The sequence below is a fragment of the Odontesthes bonariensis genome, chromosome 3 (genome assembly GCF_027942865.1).
Source record: "Odontesthes bonariensis isolate fOdoBon6 chromosome 3, fOdoBon6.hap1, whole genome shotgun sequence".
In the NCBI taxonomy this organism is placed as follows: domain Eukaryota; kingdom Metazoa; phylum Chordata; class Actinopteri; order Atheriniformes; family Atherinopsidae; genus Odontesthes; species Odontesthes bonariensis.
Window position 1 is genome coordinate 37,592,876 of NC_134508.1, and position 26,831 is coordinate 37,619,706.

The 26,831-nt window shown below is 40.2% G+C and overlaps 2 protein-coding genes across 7 annotated transcripts in view; both read right to left on the reverse strand.

Annotated features, from left to right (window-relative positions):
• The window catches only part of arhgef10la (Rho guanine nucleotide exchange factor (GEF) 10-like a), a 125,781-nt gene extending 119,602 nt beyond the window's left edge, over positions 1–6,179 (reverse strand). For all 3 annotated transcript variants that reach the window (XM_075461719.1, XM_075461720.1, XM_075461718.1), the window contains exon 1: positions 5,756–6,179. The gene's annotated coding sequence lies outside the window, so the exon portion shown is untranslated. The remainder of the gene's footprint in view (positions 1–5,755) is intronic.
• A 1,313-nt stretch (positions 6,180–7,492) lies between these two features.
• chd5 (chromodomain helicase DNA binding protein 5) overlaps positions 7,493–26,831 on the reverse strand; it is a 44,530-nt gene continuing 25,191 nt past the window's right edge. Inside the window, exons 20-41 of one of the 4 annotated variants that reach the window (XM_075461710.1) lie at positions 26,662–26,803; positions 26,336–26,467; positions 26,100–26,217; positions 25,846–25,970; positions 25,451–25,697; positions 24,542–24,714; positions 23,824–23,998; positions 21,487–21,573; positions 21,242–21,330; positions 20,731–20,864; positions 18,724–18,868; positions 15,953–16,112; positions 15,761–15,840; positions 15,346–15,544; positions 15,163–15,252; positions 14,893–15,036; positions 14,670–14,778; positions 14,330–14,462; positions 13,972–14,167; positions 13,172–13,335; positions 12,145–12,271; positions 7,493–11,443 (exon numbers count right to left, since the gene is read on the reverse strand). In XM_075461710.1, coding sequence (XP_075317825.1) covers positions 11,316–11,443; positions 12,145–12,271; positions 13,172–13,335; positions 13,972–14,167; positions 14,330–14,462; positions 14,670–14,778; positions 14,893–15,036; positions 15,163–15,252; positions 15,346–15,544; positions 15,761–15,840; positions 15,953–16,112; positions 18,724–18,868; positions 20,731–20,864; positions 21,242–21,330; positions 21,487–21,573; positions 23,824–23,998; positions 24,542–24,714; positions 25,451–25,697; positions 25,846–25,970; positions 26,100–26,217; positions 26,336–26,467; positions 26,662–26,803 — 3,097 coding nt within the window. In that variant the 3' untranslated portion in view covers positions 7,493–11,315. The remainder of the gene's footprint in view (positions 11,444–12,144; positions 12,272–13,171; positions 13,336–13,971; positions 14,168–14,329; positions 14,463–14,669; positions 14,779–14,892; positions 15,037–15,162; positions 15,253–15,345; positions 15,545–15,760; positions 15,841–15,952; positions 16,113–18,723; positions 18,869–20,730; positions 20,865–21,241; positions 21,331–21,486; positions 21,574–23,823; positions 23,999–24,541; positions 24,715–25,450; positions 25,698–25,845; positions 25,971–26,099; positions 26,218–26,335; positions 26,468–26,661; positions 26,804–26,831) is intronic. The other 3 variants (XM_075461714.1, XM_075461711.1, XM_075461712.1) reach the window with 3 other exon arrangements.

Below are 26,831 nucleotides of genomic sequence, written 5' to 3' on the forward strand. Positions count from 1 at the left end.
CAGCTTGCAGTTGTATTGGACTTTCCTTCAACAAAGCAGGAAATAAATGTAATCAAATAATAAACTTTAAAGCACGAAGGTCCTTTAACCAGTATTTAAGGGCTTTTGGAATTTTACAAATCTGCTGGGCTGCATATTTAGCACTGATTCACAGAAAGCTATGTTTGACCAACGGCAAACAAATCTCTCAGGCACTGATCATTTGCGGCAGGTATATCAACAGACAGTAGCAGCGAAACACCAGCAGGCGATGACTGAATAAATAACACAAAAAGTCACTGCGAGCACTGCCGCTTCAGGGTTTTCCTTTGGAAAACGTGGCAAACAAACACTCAACACACAATGACGGACCACTCACAACAACAAACGGTACCAGGCAGAGACGATCATGCCGACGGCTCCGCTTTCTTTGCCGGCTTCCCTGTGGACATCCTATCAGGGGATTCTAATGTGACTTGGCCAATTTAGTAACTGCAAACACCTCCTTGAGATCAGATGCAATATATCTTCCTTTGGGTGTCAAAGGCATAACAATCTGAGTGGGAGGATGTTCACGGGCATTTGCAAATTTCATAGATTTGCTTTAACATAACATTGCCCTGGCAACCATTTTTGAACACAGAGAGAAAGATAAGCCCACTGCATTATATGTTATGAATAATTTCAATTTAGCTTCAAATGAATTTCAGTATGGTGCACCATAGGCCAAGTTGAATGCCTTGTTAAACTGTGAAAACAACACAATGGATAATACACATCTATGCGCATTTGAGATACTTTAGTGTAATTCTCCCGCAGGTCTGCCTCGGTGTTCACACTAAGACATGCAGGGATCTATTATTCATACAGGAACAAGTCTGGCCTTCACGTGCCCTCTGCTGTAGAGAGCCGCTCCAGTAATGTCAGTCTACAACCGCAGTACGATGCTGGAGAAATCACATTAATCAAGGACACAGCGAGAGTAACCTCTACCTCCCATCTGCCATTTGTGCTTGCTGCACAATGAACTGGACACATTTGTGTGTGCTGTACTGTGCAATCACTAAACAGAGATAAGGATGCTCTAAATGTTGACCAGACAATGGTTTGATTTATCTAGACAAATATTGAGTTTTGAAAGGGACAGAAAGAAAATATGCGAAGGTTAAACGGTAAAAAGCTTATTCATGAGTAATCGAGGTGCACAATTTGTCAGCGTGTGACAACGTAATAACAACTACAAAAATGCGGAATACAAAGTGACAGCTGTACATACAAAGGCTTAACATGAGTTAGTGCAGAGAAAAAATCATTTTAGTGGTGTCAGGATCTCTTCTCTTCTTCCACCTACTTTTCAACCACATTCTTTGCAAAATCATTTGTATTGAAATAATTGACATTTTAAGCTATTAATGAAATGACTAGTCCAGGTAATCTAGAACTGCAGAAAAACAAACAGTAAAGTCAGGGAAGTAGAGGTGGATGATTCGGCAGCTGGTTCCTCGTGTCTGTCCAAAATCACTGAGTCGTAAACTTTTCATCACACAGGATGCTTATAGGGGATGAGGTGACCATACTCATGTGAAAAAATGCTGATGCCATATCATGTGTTTTTTTTTTTATTGCTTTATATGTTGTCCCAGCAAAGATTGTAAAGCCTAAAAACACTTTTTCAAGTCAAAGTTTCAGATGAATTTGCTCTAGTGTTGTAATCAGCCTCTGCTACATTCATCCAAAACTACTACATGGTCTGCAACTGGGAACAGAGTACAGAACAATCATGGTCTGCTTTACATGCAGGCGGATCTACCATAAAATATCACATGTGAACAGTCTTTAACAATTCACTTTGTGAAAGTTGCTGTGACCATGTTGCTGAATTCCTACATTTTGCTGTCGGCCTTGGCATCTGCTAAGGCACTGTGTTTGGTTGACGTTAGCTGTTGTGGAGCTTAAGGTAACATGGTAAACTGTCCTTTACTGTCACTGGAAAGCGTGGGATGCTGCTACTTAGATGTGTCAGTCAAATCAAGTAATACACATGGAAAGTCTTTCTTCTTTTAATGCTGCATTTGTCTGTTTAGATCATCCTGCAACTTCACAGTTCCAGATTCCTGAATTCACTTTACTAGTTAATGGATTATCTAACGAATAAATTTATACTTTTACAAGAGCCAAAGGTCAAATTTATACTTCTCACTTGCCAAGTTCACACAGTTTACTGCACGAGGTGAAAGGAAAAGGCTGACTGTCATTTTTCTACCAGGCTTATTCTAGCAGGACCTGATGATTTGACTTATGGCTTATTTCAGGCTTAATATTCAGATTCAGTATCATTTTCAGTGTAAATCCAAAGTCCACTTTAAGATATAGAAAATAGTTCATAATGTCTGATAATCATCCTATTCCAACACCCAACTTCATCTATGTTTTTCACATGGTGATAGTTTTGTGTACATCCATGGGTTTATTAAAGTTCTAGACTGTTAATACCTAATTAACTGGAAGTAATGGTGTCAGTTTGCAACACTGAGAACAGATATAGGACCGTGAAAAAGCCACATAACAGAAGCTGCTGCTGCCTTGATTTTTCCTGAAGAGCGACCCACAGTGTCGGACCCTGAAAACCTTCTCCCTAATGTAAATACAATGCAAATAAAACATCCTGCCTGGTATATAACAACTTACCAACTAAAAACTTCAAGCATCCAAGTCAAAACCAAGACAGTATCAAGTTTAGCTTCTCTCGGACGACAGAAGACTTTAAACATCTGGTTTCAAAGGCTGAGGAATCCCTCACATGATATGAAGTCATCTCTCTGAGTTAAATCAGTAGAAGTTTTGCAACCTACAGATACATTTCATCTGCTTATTTTCTACATAAAGTGTGTGCTCATTAATAATTACAAACTCAATCAGCTCAAATACTTTGTAGACTGAAATGAAGCGTTAGCTGCGATGTGTTCGTGATGTGTTTTACTGGTTAGTTCTTTGTCCACGTGATGGTTGTCCACATAAAGATCAGTGCATTCAAATCGAGTGGAAATATTTCCTGCTCCCAGTCAGCTGTAGGTTCAAGTCTGCACAGAGTGCTGATGTCAGCTGTGGTGTCACAAGGACTGGAGAAGTCGTATGCTCTTAATTTCTGCCATGATTGTCATTAAGCAAATGATCAACAGTCTGTGTTATAAAGACTACTCTGCTACATCACATGATATTTGCACACACAACAGATTGGGGAGTAAGGATCATAATAAAATGAGCATTACTTTCAGAGGAGGGGGGGGTGGGGGGTCTGCAACCAGTACTGGCAGACAGATAATAAGGTTGATGGAGCTGCATATAGTGCATTTTGAGAGAACTAGTCCTTTTATATGAAAATTGAATACCTATTCTTTTACAGCTATTTTGTAATTCTAAAAGCAGACTTTAGTTTGGTTTGTTCCCTTTATCGTTATGACAAATTGCATTGCTAAATATGTCCCAATGAAACATTGATTATCCTTTGAGGAAAATCAAGGGGGCAGGTAAACTGCAGATGACTTGAGTAAGGCAAGATAGGCTACATCCTACTCTGCCTGTGACTGGCTTACCCTTAAAGTGCCTGGGAGGTGTACATTTGCAACCCAAAGATTTGCATCCGCTCAGAATACGCACGCCAAACAACATCCCTACCAAAATTACATTCAAGTAAAAATCAAACAAAGAAAAAAGAAAGATGAATACCAACATGGAAGAGCAGCATGGAACCATGGCTTGTTTTGTGGGAGATTTTGCAGGAGAATTGCTGTTATCCAGACTTCTCCCAATGCTTCATTGACAGACTGCAAGGACTATAGACCTTGTAGGGCCATGCATTGGAGGTAGCGAACATGAATTAGCCTTTATTCTAACTGGTCATCATGTCTCCTGCCAGAATCTAAACAACACATTCCAGTCAAAAGGCTTTCAAAAGAAAAAATACTGTACTCGCCAATCAGAGGCAGAGAAGGACAAGTCATGCCATTTCCCTTCCAGGAAAATGCAATTTGACTTGTAAGATACCGCTGAATGTGATACACATCAGACAGCATTTAGATATTTGTCTACTAAATGCCGTGTGAAGTACACGTAGTTATATCGTGTATAACTACACTCCAAGTCTCCTCTACCAGATTCCGCCCTATCTTGCTCGAGGATAACATTATCACTGTAAGAAGTGGAGTTTGAACTAATGTGTACAGAGGAAAAATAGTGGTTACATAAACTAAAATTGGGTGGATTAAAAAATTTAGATGTAAACCCAATTCATTTTTGCTGCGACCAAGGTCTTGGATTCCCACAGTCTGCTCTTGCCTCTGGAATCAGCATTGACGTGGTGTTCATTTGATGTTTGCTATTGTTCAAGGTAACAAGGCAAACTAACACTATCAGTGCAAAACATGGGTGGCTACTCCTTTGATGTACGAATCAAATCACATTTCATATATGAAAATATACTGTTGAATAAAAGTGTTCAGGAAATCCCATACAGTGCTTTTCATATAAGTCCAATTAAATCTTCCCACAACTTCAAGTTAAATCGAGCTTCAGAGGATATTAGCGGATAACTATGGGTTACAAGTGTGGTGAACTTGATTTGGCCCTAGAATGTGTTATCTGAAGACCTTTACAGGAAATAAGACAAGTTGTGTTTGGAGGACGGGATGTGAGCGTGACAGCCATAATACTGTAGATAAACCTGAATTCCTTCTGCTAGTTCATTAGCTAACATTCCCAGATGAATCCAAGCGGTGTGTCATACAATATACCAACAGACATCTGGAAGGCGTGTCACAACTATGAAATGACTTATTGTTTAGTCAGCACCAAGGCCTTTCATGGGTACATATGATGGCGTGAGTGCAAAGTTTCCTTGTCTCACAGAAGAAGGCTTCCGATTGATAACAGAGTCTTTGTGGGAGTTTTAAGCCGTGCATGCATGAAAGTGCTGGACTGTGACTAAGGAGGAAAAAAAACTGATACACTGAGTCCATGGAGCTTCTTAAAAAAAAGCTCTTGGACTCCAGCAAGTGAGGCTGAAACAGTGCCCTTGCTCAAAATGCAAATGACTTAGTCAGAGCACAGACTGTGTCAAAGGTCCCTTAGCTCCCCCACCCTCATCCCTCTCCCCCCTGTGTCCCCTCTCTATTCTGCTGAGGGAATAGAGGCAGCGTGAAATCCATCCTGGGAGGGGCTATTGTACTCCGGGAAGCAACCGTCAAACTGGAATGGTGTAGGCCAGGCCTAGGACACAGAATCTCTTTTTATAGCCAGAGGGACTGGAAGAGCTGTGCAGTCCTGCTGAAAAACAGCCGGCCAGGGGTGCGGACCTGGGATGAGCCGCCAATCCCTCACTCATCCTTCCTGGTGTCTGTCTCAGGAACCGCGTCTATCATAACAAGGCCTAAAGCTCTGTATCCCTGCTGGCTCTCAGAGGCAGGCTCAGGTTTAATCGTCCATGATGGTGTGTACTCTACCACAGGCCCCACACGTTTATCTGCCGTTCCCATCCTCTGCTCTCCTCCTCCACATTTCCTTGTCCTCTCAGCTGCCTCCATAGCTGTCAGACTGAGAGGCAGAGAGGCACAAACCAGCACACCCACCCCCTACTCCACTCCATCAATGGCCCCCTTTGGACAAAGCTGCTGTCTTTGCAACATGCTAAACGTGCTGAGAGAGGGAAATGAGAAAGAGGAAGGGCAGAATGAAGGAGAGAAATAGTGTTTTGAGAGCAGTAAATAGATACAAGTCTCACCTTCTTGTGCTCAATAGTATGTCTTCCAGAAGCTTCAGACACTCCCTGGTGACACTTTAATCCTGGTAACCTCCCATAGACTCCCAGCTCTTACCACACTGCCGGGTCCAGCACACTCATCTTTATAGTCTCCGGTGAGGGCTGCAAGAGGCTGAGCACAGATTGGAATTCCTCTGTGCTGTTTACTTTCCCACAACTTCTCCCATGCACCGTGTTCACTAGCAGCTCGAGATGAGGTAACCCTCTTTGCTCCCTCCCCTTCCTCGCTGCCTCTAACGCCTGTCCGCTTCTGTTCAATCTGCCTCTATCTCTCTGTGTCCCTCTATTTTTTTAGATGCCCCCCACCACCTACACCCTGGCCCATCCAGTCTCAATCTGTCCTTTCTTTAGTTTTCTCCCTCCTCCCACTCTTTAGACCCCTGCTGCTGTCCACATAGCGGCACAAAGCAGGGTGAGGGCTCTCAGTCTCAACGGGCCAATGGGAGAGTGACTACAGGAAGCATGTGACCAATGGGAAGCTTGGTTGCAGGTAATTTAACCAATCAGTAGGATATTCAGGAAAAGTGGGCAGGACAAAGGGAATTAAGGGCAATCGTGTTTCACAGAACTTCCCGTGTCGGGGAAAGGTGTTTTCTCAAACACTGTACTGGGGTCAGTTGTATGAATTTCTCAAATGGCAGTAATTTTATGCAATAATTTATATGTTGACATCAAATAGCATATACTTTTGCGTCAGAAAACAAGTTTTTAGTTCAATTGAAAGTTTGAACTGGCATTTCGTACGAACTGATGTGGTAGGCCTACCGCCTGTCTCACACGTGAGACACTTCTAATGAACCGCGTGGGAAGCAAATATGTGTTTGTGTTTAGACAGTTTGTTGGTCTTCATGACAGAAAAGGGATGGAATCAAAACAGGTAAAACTCCTGTATTCATAACTTTACTGAAGCAACCAAGCACAATAATTATCTGCAAAATAATAAAGAACGGTGAGCATTTAATAAAAAGACATCAGTGATATGATTTCTACACAGTCCTCTACAGCTATTACTTCTTAATTACATTTAGGAGACAGCAATATTATTTAACCACCCCTGGCCAGTCTAACATGTAGCAATGCACTGGTACATATTATACAAATCTCAAATGTGCATATCTGATACACATCAGAGCCTAAATAGGCTATTATTGATTTTTTTTTTTTTCATTTCATTTCATAATATTAATAAATATTTTGCATGCAAAATATCACTTTACAAGGAAGTGTGTAACTGGTCCAGCTGTCAAACAAAGGGAAAAAAAAAAAACTAACGAAAAAATAAAATACAGAAACACCCGCTGGAATATCGTGTTGTTAATTAACAGAGCAGCAGAAAATGAAAATATAGAGGTAAAATATCTGTCTGTGGGGGGAAGTATATCTACATAGTAGTATGTGTGTTTGTGGGGATTGTTTTTGTCATTGAACTCATCTGCAACCGAAAGGCTTTTGCCAGCACTTTTTATCTCTTACTGTGTCAGTGTTTCTGTGTCTGCTACTAAACACATTTGCAGCATTGCAGGTTAATGCAAATAGCAAAGTCACTGCACAATGAGAACAAAGTACCATGTGAGGTTGTGTCTGGAGTGTAATTTGCTTTGATTAAGTGGGAAGCCCTCCTCAGCGCAGTTATTCACATGCAAGTTTCTTTTATTTGTCTGGCAGAATGACTACAAGGCAAGAAATGATCACACATCGTCACTGTTGTCCAGAAGATTTATTAAAACACGTTGAACAAATACACAGAATACAAATAAAAAGATGACAATTCACTTTTTCATTTAATTGCCATACAACACAAATATCAGAACCATAACACTGCTTGGAGCTTATTGTCTGTAAATGCTAGATACACTGCCACCACCCAAAAGTGAACCGTCAAACGCTTCACATGCTGTGCATTCAATGCAACGAAGGTGCCTTTTATCAGGGTCTTTTGGTAGCTTTTGAAGCCATGTTAATAAGCAAGTACATACATTGTTAACATATTTATAATATTAGACTGAAGCCTTTTCAACAGACATTACATTCATACTGACTTCAGTTTGATTGCATTTCATTGGAGTATTGTGTTTTTGATCATCACTCCAGAGGGAAAATACATGATTTTGATTGATGAGCACAGACTGTGCACATAGCAGTTCTATGGCAACACAATTCAGTTGACATTCATCTTTTTTCAGCTTAATACAAAAATCTATATGACACAAACTTATCTCTGAAAAGTTGTTCAAGTATTTACATGTGTCTGAGGTCCTATCTGTCAAGCAACCTATTACATGTCATGGTCAAGTATTGGATGGCATCAACTGAAACACAGTCAACAACGTTAAGCACTGATAAACACTAACAAAGAGTAGCACAGAAACTGGTATGATACACTTCAAGATTTAGCTCAGGGTGTTTTTCCAAATTATAATGTTTTCAAACTGAATTTAGTTACAAATTAAAGCATATTGAGAGATGATGGGGAGAGGTGGACAATATTTGTAATGGAAAAAAGAACACCTCAAGAGCACATTAAATTGGCAAAAAGAGGGTGAAAAAATTCACAAACTTTGTACAATACGAGCCTCTTACCTAAGAAAAGTAAAACCACAATTGTCATCCCAACACTTTCAAAAGAATGCTGTTTGTGGGAAATGATGATACAACCATGTAATTGCACTGATCTTTGGGGAAAGGAATAAGATTGACAAATCTGTATCTATAAAGATCAGTACCAAACATTTCTGCATTGCCTTCATAAAAACTGAATCATAGGAAGCTTGAATTCACCAATGCACTTCCGAAAAGGCTGGGAATCTGTGTGAAATTTAAATGTACAAAAAAAAAAACAATGACGTGCAAATCACTGATTCATCTTTTAAAATAGTTAGTATTTCAAAGGTAAAACTAACGAGGGCTCCAAAACTCTGTCTGGGCATAATGGATCAGCAATTTAAGGTTTATGGATGTAAAATTACCAACGAATGTAGAGATTTCCTCATCTGCAATACCTAATGTCACGAAATGATTCAGAGTCTTGAAAATTTCTGTTCAAAGAGGACATGGTAAAAAAAAAAAAAAAAAACAACATCAAATAGCTGAGATCTTTCGGATGTCAGGTAGCACAGCATTAAAACCAAACTAGACTCTTCTGGAAACTTTTGATTTGACAGTGAACATTTTGTTGCAGCATCTACAACTGCAAGTTGAACAAAAAAAAAAAAAAAGCAATAAACACAAAATTCATAAAGATTCACAGCGCCCAAGGTAATTTAAGGTGGAAAGTGAAGTTGTTTTTGGAAATCGCTGATGATGTGTCCTCCAGGCTGAACATGAGAGGAACCACACAGCTTGTTACTAGTACACAACTCAAAAACTAGCATTTCCGACAGTAAGGGGGTGTTTTAATTTGCACTTCTGTGAAGGCACCATCAATGCTAATTTATATATTCAGATTTTGGAGCAACATATACTGACATCCAGATGTCTTTTTCAGCAAAGGCCTTGTTTGTTTCAGAGAGATGATGTGAAACCAAACCCTGCAACTACCACAGCAGCATGGCTCCATAGTGACAGAGTTCAGCTGCTATACTGACCTGCCCACAGTTCATACCTTACATCCACTTTAAACACTAGGAGCATTTTGACACTAAAAATTATGACGGTGGAGACCCCAGACTATAGCTGAATCCGATATCAAGCAAGAATGGTAAAAAAACTTTCAATCTTTCTAAAATTAATAACTGGTCTTCTTAGTTACCAAATGTTTACAGACTGCTGTTGAAAGAAGTTGTGATGCAACTCAGTGGTAAACATTATTTTTTATGTATTACTGGCATACAACTCAGAATTAGTATTTATGTAATTCTTTTTCTTGAATAAATCTGGAGTTGAAATTATTTGCAAATCATTGCATTTTGTCATTCACATTTTACTCAGTTTTTGGGAAACTTTGAAAAAGATTTTTTTACGTCATGGAAGCAGTTTAGCGCATAGAAACAGTAGAAGCTACAATACTAACATGCCTTCACATAAAGTAAATGATGGCAAAATACACTCTCAAATGAAGCAAAGCATAACCGAGGGAACTGTAGGTGAACATATCATCAAAGAGTAATGCTGTGCAACATTGGTCCTTAAATAGTGACACACAGAGAGCATTCCTTCTGATATGACTGTGGCACAACAAATTCAAACGATCTGCCGCTGTGGAGGAAATACACTGCATCAAGGAACAAATCATTCAAGATCATCTCCTGTAATGGCACCAAGTGACCAAATACATCTGATTTTATCACAACACAAAGCGAGATAAACAGAGGCTTGGTTATAATAGTAAAATGAATGTGGCAAAATGTATCATAAGCACACGTGGTCCTGGTCTTAACAATCAAAAGCAAACTTGGAACGTTCCTGGGACATGAAAGAAAAAACACAACTCTACATGCAGGACTGAGTTTACCTGACCACCAAAGTCCTACGTAGACCCCCTACGTATGTGAACCAGATTTTATGGTTAAGTCCCACTGGAAATGGCCCCAGGGTTAAGCTCTACAGCTAATACTAACATTCAAATAAAGAAAGAATCACAATAATTGTATCATACACAGAAATACTGAGTTTTCCCTAAAATGCTTTAAAAACCCCTCTTGCCAAAGTTATTTCTTTTCTGCTTGATTTTCATGTACAACGCCAAGCCAGGCTTCAAAGTTCATCCATGTTTGTGCACATATTTTCACTATCATTAGACCTATGTGAGGTAAAATAAAAAGCAGTCTCTTGGTATATACAGTACAAGAGGCCAGCCTTCACGGGTGCTGCAGAAAGGTGCATCTGCAGCTTTGGCAGAAATGACTTTCACCAAGTTACCAGCAGGAGGCAGTCTTATGAAGTTTGAGTCTGCTAAATCAATATCTTACTCACTGGTTACACCAAAAATGATAAGAACAAATATTCATGAAAAGAAACTTTAGAGACTGAAGATTTGCCCTCAAAAACAGTCTCATATCAAACTACGACTTAAGATGTCCTCAATTTCTGTCTCATTCACAAGGAACAAGCTCCAGAGCAGCACAGTCACAGTGTACAGTACGTTGTCAAATGGATGAAAGCAAGGAGGCGCACGCGGAATGAAAAAGTTGCAGCTTGCGAAAACAAAACTCACATTCCACGAATAAAATGAGCCCCAATCAAGAGCATAAGAAATTTGCTTCAGTTTCATTTTGTAGTGCCGAGCTCATAAAGTCCTCTTCCAGAGAAGTGTTCTAGTTTCCTCCAAATCTGCAGTTTTCCATCACAGATAAACAAAACCAATACCTACTGAAATGCTTCTACAGGATCCTTGAAAGATAAAAGTGCAATTGTTAAGATAGATACATCTGCATGAATCAAAAAGTTAATCGCCTTATCCACACACAGCAGAGCTTGATTTTGTACAGTGAATATGAGAGAGGAAGAGGAGGAGGGCAGCAGTCATTCATACAGATTCGATCCCTGGGAGTTTCTGACTTCAGGTCAATGATTCAGAGCTGGTCTAGTCTTCAATACAGATAACATCACTAGGTTTGCCTGATTTGAGATCAGGTGTAGCCACGTCTCTCAAGGAGTCCAGTGATTTCTTGTCCAGGTGGCTTGTAGGGGGTGGGGGGCCATTGGAGGACACTGCGGGCGAAGGACATTAGATTTTTAACTGCTCACGGTGAGAATGTAAAAAAATGGATGTTCATATAGTTTAAGCAAACTGTATCTTGAATAAAAATTCAAAACTGAAAGCGAGCACATCCCAAATGTCTAATGAACCTTCCCTGTGTATGCAGCTGAGGCCACATAAACCCCAGAGCTCTGCTGTTCTCTGGCTTTATCATATAGCTTTATGATACTATAAGATAAAGCTGAAACACTCTGAAGGTCTATCAACAGTGATACATGTTTACATCATATGACTTGGGTGATAAGTTTATTTTTAACCTTTGTTTTCCAAGAAAAAACAAGTCCGGGTAACCTGGTGGGTTATTTAAAACTTGTGTGGTTGTATTAATGCTAATGTTACTTTATCTGACTTCTTACAACTGCTTTCAGATAGTATTTCAGATCATTCCACATAATTTCAGCATTGAATTTGGTAAATACAATCTGATTATTTCTTAAAGAATTTATACATACTGTAAAGAACTGACGCATTTATGGCACTTTTCTATTATGTTCATATGAATTCTAGCAATTGCTTTTCTACCCAAATGGCATTTTCCACTTTAAATGAATTCTCTCTGTCTGTTCCAATGGCCTTCGCAATCTAAGAGCAATGAACAATGTTCGTTTCCTGCTTGCACCATGGAACCTATATCGTAAGTGTTTATTGTTACCGCTGACGTAAGGTCCAAGGGGCATCTGACTGTAGTTGACCAGGGGCTGTCCACCCGGACCTCTGAATCCCCCGCCAAAACTGCTGCCGTACATCTGGGAGCAGCCAAACCCACCCTGGCTAAAAGGCTGTGAAACACACGTGAAAAATAAATTATCTCCCTTCGTAATACAAGGTTACATGACTGATTTATAGGAGAATAATAAGAGAGCAAACCTCTATGTGATTATATCGAAGCATTCGGTATGCAGTATACATTAATGTCTCTACAAAATCATAGAAATACAGATTTTTACTTATTCTATCTATTGCATAAAAGCATAAAAATAGGAACATGGGAAAACAAGTACATTTTTGTCTGTATTCTAGTAACAGCAACTGTTGCCATAGCAACCAAAGTAGAGGATGTCTATTTGGACGATTTGGATGAAATGATCTTTTCTATAACAGAATAGAATGCACTCATCAAATTCGGAGGAATAGAGACTAGAGAAAAATAATGTTACAGCTCAATTCGTATTGAAGCAAAATGTGGCCATCTAAAGGGAGTTTTGATTTATTTATTATTTTCACAATGCACTTGAGGAAACTCTTCTACTGGGACTAGCAAGTCTGAGTATCTACAGATTTCAAACAGAATATTACGGTTGTTAGATCGTGACAACCGAGAACTTCAAAGGTTTTGGACCGCATTCTAATTTATCTAAAATGTATTCTGTCATAATTGCTATTTTTAATGAGCATAGTGTCTTCAGCTTAATGAGCAGCACAGACACTATATTTTACAAGTCAGCAAACAATGATGGTATCATTTGCCTTTTTAAAGATACGTAACATCCTTTTTTTAGATGATAACTTTATGTCAGTACATATAACCGCTAGAAATTGGCCCAAAAAATCCCCTAAAAGCATCTAGAATTCACTGCTGAGGAAAGGGTGCCTTCAGTCTTAAAACTGTCTGTTCTGCAACAAATGAGCTGCTTGTCAAGAGATTTTTCTAAAGCAATCAGACCTTGATCTCTGCTCACCTGCTGGGGAGGAGGCTCGCTGCCTCTGCTGGTGAGGCGGCTCAGTATGCTCCTCTCAGACATCTGCAGGCGGGCCGACACCGGCGGGATCCTGGACAACATGTTGGGCAGTCGTGTCACATCTGCTTTCATGTCACTCAGAAGTTCCTCCAGCTGGTTCAGCACTGTAGGAGCACAAGAACAGACACTAAGCCTATCATAGCCTATCAGAGCAGTAACTGTATTTTACTCATATAAACGCTCAGTTTATCCCTGAGTTTATCCCTGTGTGTGTGTGTATTAAGAAAACAAAAACACACACACAAAACAAATGAGGTGAGATGCAGGAAAAAGTTGTGCAAAACCCATTTTAGATTGACTGAGAACCTAAAATCATTAAATGCGCAAATTAATTGTTGATCCAGGATTAAAATTTACATACTGCCAAGAACTAAATGCCGTAACATTTTTCACTGGCAGAGAGATCCATAAGGGTCACAGACAACATCATTTTGATTTCACAGAACAGTGATATGGAAACATCTGTGTGCACTTCCTAGGCACCCTGTTTGTCTGGATGGATGGACTAATATGCGGCAAAAGAAAAAAAAACTGAACAAACAATTCAAAATCAATCATCAACAATGTTTGGGGGTGTTTTAAGCGTTTCAACAGAAAGCTGACACATGGCACAGCATAACAAAAGAAAGAACATCAGAAATTTTCCCTCATAAAAAGTTGATTATACAGGTCTGTTTTTCTCTTTTACCAGATTTGAGCTGGTAAGTTACTGATGTTAGTTTTGGAGCTGCACCACAGACCTTTGTGAAGTACAGCATTGGCAGGCTTGTTCCCAGCCAGCGACTCTTTGGACAGGTGTTGGTGGGACTCAGCCAAACATTCCACCTCAGTAAAGCGAGTGTTGAGAGCCATGGCCGGGTGACTGGGGTCCTGTGTCATGTTGAGGTAAGCTGCCCGCCGTAGCTGCTCCTCAATCACCAGAGCCTGCTCTAACAACTACAGTGAGAGAGAGGGAGGTGATGAAAAAGAGGGTAAATGAAGTGCAAGTGTAACCAGCAGAGGCAGTTTGGCTAAATTTACACTAAAGCCTAAAAGGCCTCAAACACTTTAGTTATTTCAGTTGTATTTTTATTTATTTTTTCAAAAACAGCAATTTGCCTTAAAGCGACGAGCCAGGAACTTGTTCTTCATCTCTAGGTAGTTGCCCTTATGTATCTCAGTTTTGAAAGGTTCATTCAGAATTGCATAACGGGGGTCATTCTGAATGTCTTGCCAGCGAGCGTAGCCATGCCTGAGATAGTTTCCCTGTCAAGGAAAACAAATGAGAGCACAGAAGCTCACAAAAGAAGGCATAGTTTTGAGGAAAGCGTCGTTATACTGTATATCACTCCTGACATTTTGTAAATATCAGCTGCTCCACTCCAGCTCCTTCCTGTCATTAATAATTACATTACTCTGCAGGATGCTGAACTCTTTGCTCTGGCATGGGAAAGGATACGTTACGATGCCAGCCAGAAGCCAGTAGTCATGGCGACGGTGCCAGATGTCATGTATTTTTCCAGAAGACAGCGCAGCTCGCTCCTCAGTTTGCCACAGAGTGTGCAACTCTGACGATATGAAAATGAAAACAGACAGCAATCCTATGTTAGTGTTTTTCCTCTTTTCAGATGAATTGAAGAGACACTTCTTTAATCAGTGCTTGGCCTATTTTTAACTCTTACCTGTAAAACCTCCATCAGCAATATTAAACATGAACTTGGCTTTGAATCCATTTTTGTCCTCCTTCCTGCTGTCGTCCATCTCATCCAACATGTCTCTGTCTCCATTTAATCGACCCTCTAATGCATCTTCACTCTTCACATCTTCTGCATCAGTCACATAAATCAGGGTGATTTCTCAAACTAACAATTAAAAGTTGTTTCCTGGGGGTGCAAAGGTGATTCCCTATTTTTAAATGTTTCATTTGAGAATTCATTGCATGTACTGTATACCTGATTTATTTTCTTTGTCTTCATGTCTTTCCAGAGGAAAACCAGCATCTCCCTTTTCTGAGGACTTCTCAGTTTCTTTGCAGCGGTCCGCTGAGGATAACAGAAGTAAAAAAGAGATTGAATATACAAAACACAACCTTGCAGATTAATACTTTTGCGATATATGAATAATGTACCACTCACTCTTAGGTGAGGTATGACTGGATGGCATTTCTGTTTGTTTGAAAGCAGACTCTCTCGGGTTGGCAGATGGATCGGTCTTTCCGGAGGGGGATTCGGTTCTGCTCTTCTCATCTCCAGTTTTCTCATCAGAGCTGACTTTGCTCTCTTCACTGTCAGCTGCCTTCTCAGGTACAGATGCTGGGTCGGCACTGGAAGCCTGCTGGGAAGTAAAAACAGACAGGGCAACAAATTGAGAGAGAGGAAAGTTGGCAGAGGGCAGAGACAGACCTTAAAAAGTTTTAAGGACAGACTGACAGACGCATCTGCTGTCAGTGACAAAATTAGTTATGTTACAATGATGACTCCGAGAAGATGGACACGACAATAAAGGAGAACGGGATGAAAGTGACGGGTAGTGTAAGGAAAAATAACTCACTTCATTCTCTGACAGTTTCTTTCCATCTTGCTCTGTGGTCTCCTTATCCTCAGTGGTACTCACCAAAGACTCAGTCTTCTCTACAGACCAGAAAAAAAACAACTAAGCTCTCCTTTGTTTTTGGAGATGCAACGGCTACCATCACATTCTGTGAAATAAAAGTATAAAGTATGAGCAGTGCTCTGTTCTGACCTGGTGGGATGGGGCTGCCGGGCTGTGTAGCAACAGGGCTGGCTGGCACAGGAGTGTTGGGATCAGAGGATACACTCTCAATCAATTTCTTGAGCTCCATTCCAATGGGAATCAGATCTGGAGAGCTCAGCTTCCCATTTACATGTTCAAACTCCTGCACCTGCAGAAAAAGAGATCACTTTAACTCGAATAATGAAAAGCCTTACAAGGAAATACTTCAAAGGAACAGTCATCTTCTTCAAGTGAGGGATTAAAGGGATAGTTCGGGATATTTGACATGGATCTGTATGGCATCACCATAACCAGTGTCGTGCATTCAAACTGACTTACCCCCGACAGTGTCCTGTGAGCCGAGTTTTTGTCCAGTGTTGGTCAAGGCGAAAGTAGTCCGGCTTGTTTGCTGGGGTCAAGAAATTAGCGCGTTTTTCTTCCCAAAACAGTACGTGTGCTAAAGAGTGATTTATTTCATCACAAAAACCGAAGCCGGCAAAAGTCACTCCTCGTTATCACTTGGGCCCTATACTGTCTCTTATTGTGTATCAGTGCGCACGTCATTCTGACCGCGAGCTGTGCGCACGAGTTCACTTTGTTTACTGCTCGGGAAGATGTCTGACAACGAGAGCGACGAGGAACATATTGACTTCCGTTCAGAGCCAAGGGGGTATCTTTATGAACCCGTTTATACTGAGGAGGAAGTTCGCCAAATGGACTTAGATCGGGCAGAAAGAGAGAGGGTGGACAGAGAAGTGATGGAAACAGAAGCTGGAGCCACTGCTGGAGCTGCGATACCCAGGGTGGCCTACAAATCCTGGTGCACTTGTTTGAAGTGCGAAGTAATGCAGACAGAGGTGGAATGTTACTGCTGCCACGAGTGGGATTTAGTTATGCCCCAGATACAAAACCTTTCCATAGATGAGGATATCGGCGGCCACGGGACAGCTGCTGCCTGCATCACAAATAACGGTGACTTCCCTGCACTCCTGAATGCAGGCGTCTGAGAACTTTTTTCCATGTTCCCAAGATCAACTGGAAGAGGCGTCCCAGACCAGCTGGACCCGATGGCCAGTTGTCTGCAGAGTAAGTGTTGAGCACTGCCAAAGAACAGAAAGACTCGTGCGCACAGCTCGCGGTCAGAATGACGTGCGCACTGATACACAATGAGACAGTATAGGGCCCAAGTGATAACGAGGAGTGACTTTTGCCGGCTTCGGTTTTTGTGATGAAATAAATCACTCTTTAGCACACGTACTGTTTTGGGAAGAAAAACGCGCTGATTTCTTGACCCCAGCAAACAAGCCGGACTACTTTCGCCTTGACCAACACTGGACAAAAACTCGGCTCACAGGACACTGTCGGGGGTAAGTCAGTTTGAATGCACGACACTGGTTATGGTGATGCCATACAGATCCATGTCAAATATCCCGAACTATCCCTTTAAAATAAACTCTACTATAATGTACATGAGGCATACTGAATCAGTTCAAATAACCACTGAATCCCTCATTTTAGTTTTAGATTGCTCTTTCAGATCCATGTCCTTCCCGGGTGAGCTAACTAACCAATGTGCATTCTTATTCAACAAAGTTGACAAAGGCTAATATTGCTGATATTTCAAGGGCAGATGTCACAGTCTGCCATCAGATTAGTCAAACCTGTAGCTTTTAATTACTTAAAGCAGGAAGCACAATTTTAAAGAACATTCATGTTTGTTGTTGCTCATATTACACTGTTTATGTAGCTTCTTGTCTGTAACACACTTTCTAAGTAATTCCATAAGGTACCAATGAGTGCTATTTTATTGGAGAAATATCCTCACATTTATCCTCTCTTTTTAACCTATAACTGAACTAATGTTCCGAATAACTAAACAAATGTGTCTTTTGCTGATGCTCCAAGTACAATTTCCCTGGTTGAAAAGAAGATGTCTTAAGCAGTATTGTTCCAGACTTACTTATTTGCTCACTTCAACCTGCAATCTCTGAGCAGGTAGAAACAAACACAAATGCTACAATTTTCAATATTAAATGTTAAATTTACACAAAAATGTATTGTAATAATAATTTTAAAAAAAGATCTCTGTTATTGCAGCTGAATGACCTGTAGCTGTTCAGTGTATTTGAGGTAAATGATTCAGTATGGTCTCCATATCCATCCTGTTCTTGCACTGTGGTTTAATGCTGGATTTAAAATATTTCATTAAGTTTCAGAGGGAAAAAGACTCAATATGTCAATAATAGTAAACTTAACAAACATAATTTGATCAGTGGCATTCATTCATTAATCTTAAAGGAATATCTGTAACACAGAAATACTTGAATGTGTTTTGGAGTATCTCAATAAAACACAAACAAATTGGTTGACAGGCTTAATATATAAGAAATCCTTAAACACTGTAATATTTGCAAGCTATGCCACATCTTTTGATAATATAGTGTCTTCTTACTTACAGAGTAAATTCATTGCTGATTGGATGACACTACAGATGTTAGGGAAGTTTTACCGTGCAACCTAATTCACTAAATTACTCTGAAGAGGACAAGTATTTACCAAAACTTTTCAAATACACTGATCTCACCTCTCAAGTGCATACATGGCAAACACATCGGACAAAAGCAGCTCTTTTTTAGTTTGAGAGATGTTTAACGAAGGGGACGCTCTCACTGGGTTCGCTTCTGCCCAGACATGCTGACCTACTTTTTCTAATCGCACAGTGTTCCAGCCCACGACTCGGCGTTCTGTGTAGATAATGTCTGTGGCTGAATAACCCGTACCTTTTTCCTGACAAGCGACATGACTCCGATTCTGGTGAGAACATGCTGACGGGACAGTCCCTCACGGGGGACTCCATCAGCAAAGGTCTCTGCTCCATCGGCCCCTGGCTCACATAAATGTCTCATGAACAGAGACACATAAGCCCTGATAAACAAAGACATTTTAGACATACAAAGGAAAATTCCTGTAAGGTGACCTGCACAAACGTTTTTGTTACTTTTTCTTACTACTATGTCATTTCTGTTTTCTACGATTTATTTATTTATTTTTTACACATGCGCAGATGTGAAACAACTAAATAAATCAGATTTACAGATATACATGCACAAAGACATCGTATCAGGGAGAACTTTAGGCTTGTTTGTCCGATTTCTCATCATCAGATATGTGCCGTTATCTGCCAAAGCATATCATGGTATGCTGTTTACATTATCACTTGAATAATCTGATAACTCCAGAAAATGGATGATGATCAGATTTCTGGTGTGCATGTAAACAGACTAATAATATCAGGGTCAGTAATAGCAGTAGCTGGTAAAGCAATTTCAGAATACGACATTTTTATGTTCTATTCACAAAAGAAAGTAGGAAACATATCAATGTTGTTATTTCACGAAAAATACGAGTTAATCTTCAAACTGATGGCCGCAAAACATCTCAAAAAAGTTGGGACATGTCCACGTTTATCACTCTGCAGCATCCCGTCTTCCACAGTTTGTAAACATCTTAGGACTGAGGACACCAAATTCTGGACCTTTGGGAGAGGAATGTTCTCTCATTCTTGTATGATATAGGATCCTAATTGCTCTACACTCCTGTGTCTTCTTTCCCATATTTTGCATTTAATGATCTGCCAAATGTTTCCAGTTGGTGAAAGGTCTGAATTGCAGGCAGGCCAGTTCAGCACCTGTGGTTAGCACTATCTTACTGAAATACACTAGGCTGTCCTTGAAAAAGATATTATCTGAATGGGAGCATATGTTGCTCCCAAACCAGTGTATATCTTTCAGCATTAATAGTACCCTTCCAGTTGTGCAAGCTGCCAGTTCCATGGGCACTAATGCATCCCCATACCATCAGAAATGCAGACTTTTAAAATGCGTGCTGATATCAAGCTAGATGGTTCCTCTCCTCTTCAGATTGGAGGATGTCGCAATCGTTATTTCCAAAAAGAATTTCACATTTCAACTCATCTGACCACAGAACAGTTTTCCACTTTGCCTCGGCCTAGTTTAAATGAGCTGTGGCCCAGAGAAGATGGCAGTGTTTACTGACGGTAGTGTCAGGTTCACGTGTGGCTTTTTCTTTGCATGATAGAGCTGTTAGCTGCTTTTCTGGATGTCAAGGTGAACTGTGTTTACAGACAGGGATTTCTGTGTTCCTGAAGTGTTGAAATGCTCCTGAGCCCATACAGTGACCTCCATGACAGAATCATGTCTGTTTGTAATGCAGTGTCCCCTGTGGGCTCAAAGGATACAGGCATCCAATATTCATTTTCCTCCATGTCCTTTTCGTCCTTTTCCGTGTCTGCAGATTCTTGGATTCTTTTGACTATACTATGTACTGTAGATAATGGAATATTTAAAGCCTTTGTAATTTTACTGCTTTAATTTTGCAAAAGCTCTGTCGCCTCACAGCGAGAGGGTTCCAGGTTCAACTCCCAGCTGGGGCTTTTCTGAGTGGAGTTTGTATGTTCTCCCCATGTATGCGTGGGTTCTCTCCGGGTACTCCGGCTTCCTCCCACTGTCCAAAAACATGCATGTTAGGTTAATTGGTGTCTCTAAAATTGTCCTTAGGAGTGAGTGTGTTACTTTCTCATACGGTAGCAAAAATGTCTCACTTTCAACCTTTGATATGTTGCCTATGTTCTATTGTGAATAGAAAGTTGATTTACGAGATTTCCAGAAGAACCTCTCATCATTACTGAGAATCATCTCTTGTGGGAAAATAGAGTCACAGTTTAATCAAACTGTCACATTAAAATATAAAAGAACTTAGGGCATCACCTGAATTCACGCTCACTCTTCCCCCTCAGGTCCCTAACCAGCCAATGCGAGTTGAAAGCATCCTGAGGGGGCATACCCCAGCGCATGATGGCATTCAGGAAGGCTTTCCTCTGGCGAGCGTTGAACCCCAGGACCTTGTAATGATGAGGAGCAAATAGGGTGAGCAGATGTGAAATAGAGCATGCAAGGTAAAAAGAGCAAACAGAGCAGCGTCAGTAAGTCCTGTATTTTTATACATATGACAATATGATGAGTTGAACAACAATGCGAATATTTATTGATCCTCATTGTGTCCTTATCAACAGAGAAGTGAGCCACAACACAGTAAGCTGCAAAGCAGGGATGCCTCAAAACATACTGCCAAATGGTAGCCTCTTATCCCCAAAGTTTCTCTTTTTGAGCACAATTGAAAGAATCTGTGGGTCACACTGTACACTCACTATATACTCACTATACAATTTGTTCCAAGCAGATTATAATATTTATGGACAAGACAGTCTGGAATTCATACCTCAATACTGCCTCCAACACGGGCCAGTAAGGGTGGCAGAGGCTTGTCTTTCTCATTCTTGAGCTGCCGACGAGACTGTCTGCGTCCACCTACAGGAGACGAAACCCAGTCGATAATTAGAAACATGGCTACATTTACTTACAACCTGGATCACCAATAATATGCGTGATTCAGTATCTTTTAGGGGCCATACAAATGTTAAGCAGGAGAGCTAAATGGGGGTTATGATGCCTTCTGTCACCTACCTTCAGGCCTTTCCTCGAAATCTTCGTCCTCGTCCTCGGACCCCACAGAGTACTCCGACTGATTGTCTGAAAGATCATCCTGCCATTCTGAGCCACACATCAAAGAGAAACAGTACAATGCATTCGCTTCTGTTGGTGGCCACCTGAGGGCGCCATGGCACTGCAGATTACTACAGACCACTACAGCACAGCTGGGCATGCACACTCCACACCTCTTATATCCTCTGGGAGTGAGGTGAGAGTTGACAGCTACAGCAGGCACTCACTTTAACTTAGAGTGTACTCTACACTGCAAAGGGCTTTGAAAACTTTACATACTCCTAAAAGATCAACTACAGGACAACTGCAATCGAAAGAGAAACTGCTGAACGATTGAATATAAGTGCTTCAAAACCTGTTAAGAAGACAACATAAATGCATGAGGAGCAATGGCTTTAGGCCATCAAAATGTCCCACATTATGTGGCAGGTTTCACACAGTCGTACAGCTCTTGTTAAGAATTACAACTTGAGTGTATTTACCCAAATTATTTTGTGGTAAAATGTGACTGTTGCCTCAGAAATAAAAAAAAAAAGTACACATTGCCAACTCCATAATGCCATAATCGTGTCAGATTTCACATTCTCAAAGCTTTCAGTACAGATGTCTTACTTTAAAATCCATGACTCAAAATGCATGTCTGTGTGAGTATTTAAAACGTAAAAATCTGACCTGTCTTAATCTTTTAGAGGACGTTTTCAGCAGATATTTAGACTGTATGAAAATAGATTGATGAAGACTTCAGCATAAAAAACTGAAGCCACTGCAGAAGTGCCTTCAACCTTCAATTATATGCATATATCATGGTTGCAATAAAAAGTCAAATAATAGAATAGAACATAAGTCGTACAGCTAAACTCGGCATTACTCTTTCCTGCTTCATTTTCAACCAGAGACAGTATCAGCTTGACTTGGGCATGATCGGCTTTAATCACTGCAGCGCATGTGAAACCGTAGCAACACAGAGACAACTGTCCAGTTTGTGTATGTTTATCATTATTATTATTATTATTATTATCATTATTAATATGTTTATTTTATCCAAAGTGACTTACAAGTGAGGAGTATATAAGTTGAATATTGCACTGAATGAGTTTGCAACTGACTTTAACTTCGGAAGGGTTTAAATATCTGTAGGGAGTGATCATAACAACTGAGCACTACAGAGCTTAACTCCAGTCAGCAGAGAAAAACAAGATTGATCTATAAATCCATACTTTTAGTTAATAAACATGCTTATGTTGTCATTTGTCATGCATACAACATAAAATCCATGCGCAAAACTGAGATATCTATAATCTATGTTGTAAATTGTGTGTTAGACTTTCAAATGCCAAAAATAGAACAAGGAAGAATGCCTGTGTGCACTGCCACTATAAAGTTGTCGTTTAGACCCACATGTGGTGATTCGCCATTGTATTGTTCTGACTGGGCTCACTTAGAACCTCTGCTGAAGTAATTCCATAAAAGCAGTGGTATTAGCTCCTTGATGTTACCTAAAAGGGTAAATCAAAATTAAAAGGAAAAAAATTGAGCTGTAAAATATGACGTAATGGAAAAAACGCTATATCTCTGACTTGATATGTAAATGAGATTGTTTAATTTCTTGTTTAATGTAATTCTTGGCTGAGCATTATGTTTTTTAATCTTTTTTTTGTGACAAAAGGTTCTATATGGAATAAAATTGACATCAAAGCAGGGTGTACTTTACAGTGGGGCCATCTTGTGACTGGCATTACTCCATAAGTGCATAGTTTGTACAGATCTCAACCAACCGATGTGCTATATCCATCTATTTTATACAGTCTGACATCTTCATACAGACAAATGGTCCAGGAATGCCAGTTCAAAAGACAATATTAAAAATTAATTGTAAGAGGCAGCCTTCTCACTGCTGGGGAACCATTTGAACACGAAACAGTGTGAAACAAATTCACACCAACTCCAAACATGAGCCCGCTGAGTAGTTTATTTAGAAAATAGCATTTCTCCTGCCACCTGTCCACAAGCCAGGAGGTAAGCTGGTAGCTAACAAGCCAGGAGACTGATTTTATTCTCTTTTCCTCTTCCAGGGTGTTCATGTGTTTTTTTTTAAGCCCATCTTCAAATATGGTGTAAATGCCCAATCCTGGCACACAAATTAAAAGTAGAATGGCAATAAAAGAGCATGGCAGTTGTTTTGCTGAATACTGCCAGGAAGTCATTTTGACAAATATTTTTTGGTGAAGGCGTATCACAACACAATAAGACATGTGGGTAATGACGGAGCAGGTATGCGCGTCTGCTGACAGGGCCTACCTTGGTCCTCCTGAGTCGTATCATTGTAGTTCACTTGCTTCCGGATGCGTTTGCCTTTGCCCAGGTTTCTGGCCAGATCCTCTTGCTGCTGCTCATAATGATGGCGGAGGAGTTTTTCCCAGTAGTCGGGGTCCACGTTTTCCTCTTGCTTGATGATCTCCCGCTCCACTTCCTCCTGACCAAGGACAGACACAAACATATTCAATGCTTTTGAAAAATATTAAGATGATATGAAGGAAAATCTTGAGTGAACAACTGTAACCTCAGTAACTTCATTGGCCTTCAGCATATGCATTTAATTTGTCCTAAATTTCAAATTCTAAATCAATCGTGCATCCAAAATGACCGAGTTTTCACATTTAGATTTAATGTCCTTGAAAGAATGAACTAAATCACTTTTGAAACATTTTCATTGTCTAATGTTCACTCTGTTATTAGTGTATGAACATATTTTACAGAGTCAAAAGTCTCTTTAGTCAGCGAGAATATGTGTGACATGCTTATGGTACGCACGTGTTTGAAAAACATTACACAAGAGCAATAGAGGAAACTCCATCACTAAAAAAAAAGTTACTTAAAATCTTGTTTCATATTGTTTCATCTCAATCTTTTAAGTTGTAGAATTAAGAATAGAGATATTACTGAGGAGACGTGATCTCTTTCTTATTTGTGTGATCCAAATGAATTCTCAGGCTGAGGATTGTTGTTGTATTCTCACCTCTCCATCTTCTTCTTTCACCACATACTGAGCCACCTTGAAGGAGCTCAGGTATTCGTTCATGTTCTGTATCTCTGTGTCCTCGGTGGCATCCTGGCTGCGATCCAGCAGGTTTGAAATGGCATCATCATCGTAGTGAATCACATTGCCCTCCTCACCATCTTTGTTATCACCTGTGGGTGAGAAGATTGTATTTAGTTATAAAAAAAACAACACTTTGAAACAAAGCATATATGTTTCAGCTGACATTAAAGGTTTAGAGCATTAGCAGAAAACATTTTAGGGATGCTCCACTAAGTTTTTAACATGTGAGTTGCTAATCTACATTCTAAATGTATAAAGAGCTACATTCTTGGCAAGAAAAACTTAGACCCAAAGAGACTTGAACCTTGGACATTGGTGTTCCCCAGAAAAGATGACTTACCGACAATATAAGTCAGAAGATGTGGTTTCTCACAACTTTTAAAAAATTGAGGGAAATATTTCACATTAGCTGAATCCAAAGAGCATTGTGTCAGTTTTGTGAGCTTTTGAATGAAGACTTAGGAAGATACAGATGTTCACTGATCGGGCAGCTTTTTTAAAAAGTAGGGGGATGGACAAATGACCAGACCATGGGTCTGTGCTGAAAAGTTTGGAAGGTGAAATGTCTTGAAATTGAGATTTTTCTTATTATCACTTGTGTCAATATTGATCCAATTTTATGGCTCAGCTGCATCATGATTGTACTAAATGATTTTTGTATGAATCCATAAAGCTAATTATGAGAAATAAATGTTTTTTTTTGTATATGTGTTGTTTTTTTTCAAGTCAAACATAATGGACTTTAGTATGTATGCTAACGATATCACGCATTTGTGTGTTTCAAAATTTAGCTCAATATCACTGTGTTTAAGATAATAATCATACCCATAGTTCGTGCTGCCTCCATTTCATCCTTAAACAGCTCCTCAGTTCCAAATTTGAGGATATCGTCCAGTTCTTGCTTGGACATGGAGCCAGTTTTGGATCCCAGGCCAGGCCGCACCACCAAGTGTGTCAGCATCATTTTCCTCTTTGCCACCTGAGTGATTCTCTCCTCTACTGAGCCTCGGGTCACAAAACGGTAGATCATCACCTTCCTGTTTTGGCCTATCCTGTGGGCTCTGCTAAAAGCCTGGGAAAATCAAGATATGAATGAAGAGATACACAATAATGAACTGCTGAAATCCAAAATTTCAAACCATGTTAAAGGCTATTTAAACATCAAAATAAGCAGCAAGCACATGCAAGAATCCATTTCACATTGTGTGAGAAATCAGTACTTGGATGTCATTGTGTGGATTCCAGTCAGAGTCATAGATGACGACAGTGTCAGCACTAGCCAGGTTGATGCCCAGACCACCTGCTCGAGTTGAAAGCAAGAAGCAGAACTGCTGTGCGCCCGGAGCTGTGTCGCCAAACAAAGAAGAGTATTGCTTTGTGTGCAAGAGAGTGTGATAAAATGACAGCGAGCTTGAGAAAAATGTCCACGTGAAACCACATAAGCTCCCACCTTAAGAGTCTGAGAAAAACTCACCATTGAAGCGATCAATGGCCTCCTGCCTAAGGCCTCCAGTAATACCCCCATCAATGCGTTCGTATTTATAACCCTCAAACTCAAGAAAATCCTCCAGTAGATCCAGCATCTTTGTCATCTGTGAATAAGATGGTATTTTAAGCTTGGTTATGTCACGGCTTACAACTGTTTGGTCACCAGTTTTTTTTTCAAAACAATGGTTTCTTTCCAAGACATAATATTCATTTTGCTATCACCTGAGAGAAAATGAGAACTCTGTGTCCTTCATCTTTCAGCTTCTTCAGCATTTTCTGAAGTAGCGTCAGTTTTCCTGAGGACTTCACCAGCTGGTTGCCATCATAGGAGCCGTTGGGTAAAACAGGAGCCTCCTTCAAGACAAGAGTCAATTCCGGGCATCAAGTGCAGAAATACAGCAGTGACTTTGACGGATGGTGTAAAAGCAACAAACAAATCAGGGCAACAGTTTTCCAGGGGCCATGAACTCTGAACAAACAATCTAAAACAATCACACACTTAAATACTCATTCATGTGGACCTATCTTGTGTGTCTTTGGCGGCTTACCACAGCTGCCACAGGGAACAGATAGGGGTGGTTGCAGCACTTTTTCAGGTCCATCATAATGTTGAGTAAGGACACCTGGTTACCACCTCCTTTGGAGTTCAGCGCCTCAAAATTCCTCGTCAAGATAAACTTGTAATATTTCCTGCAGCAGGTCAGAGGTCAAAAAGATT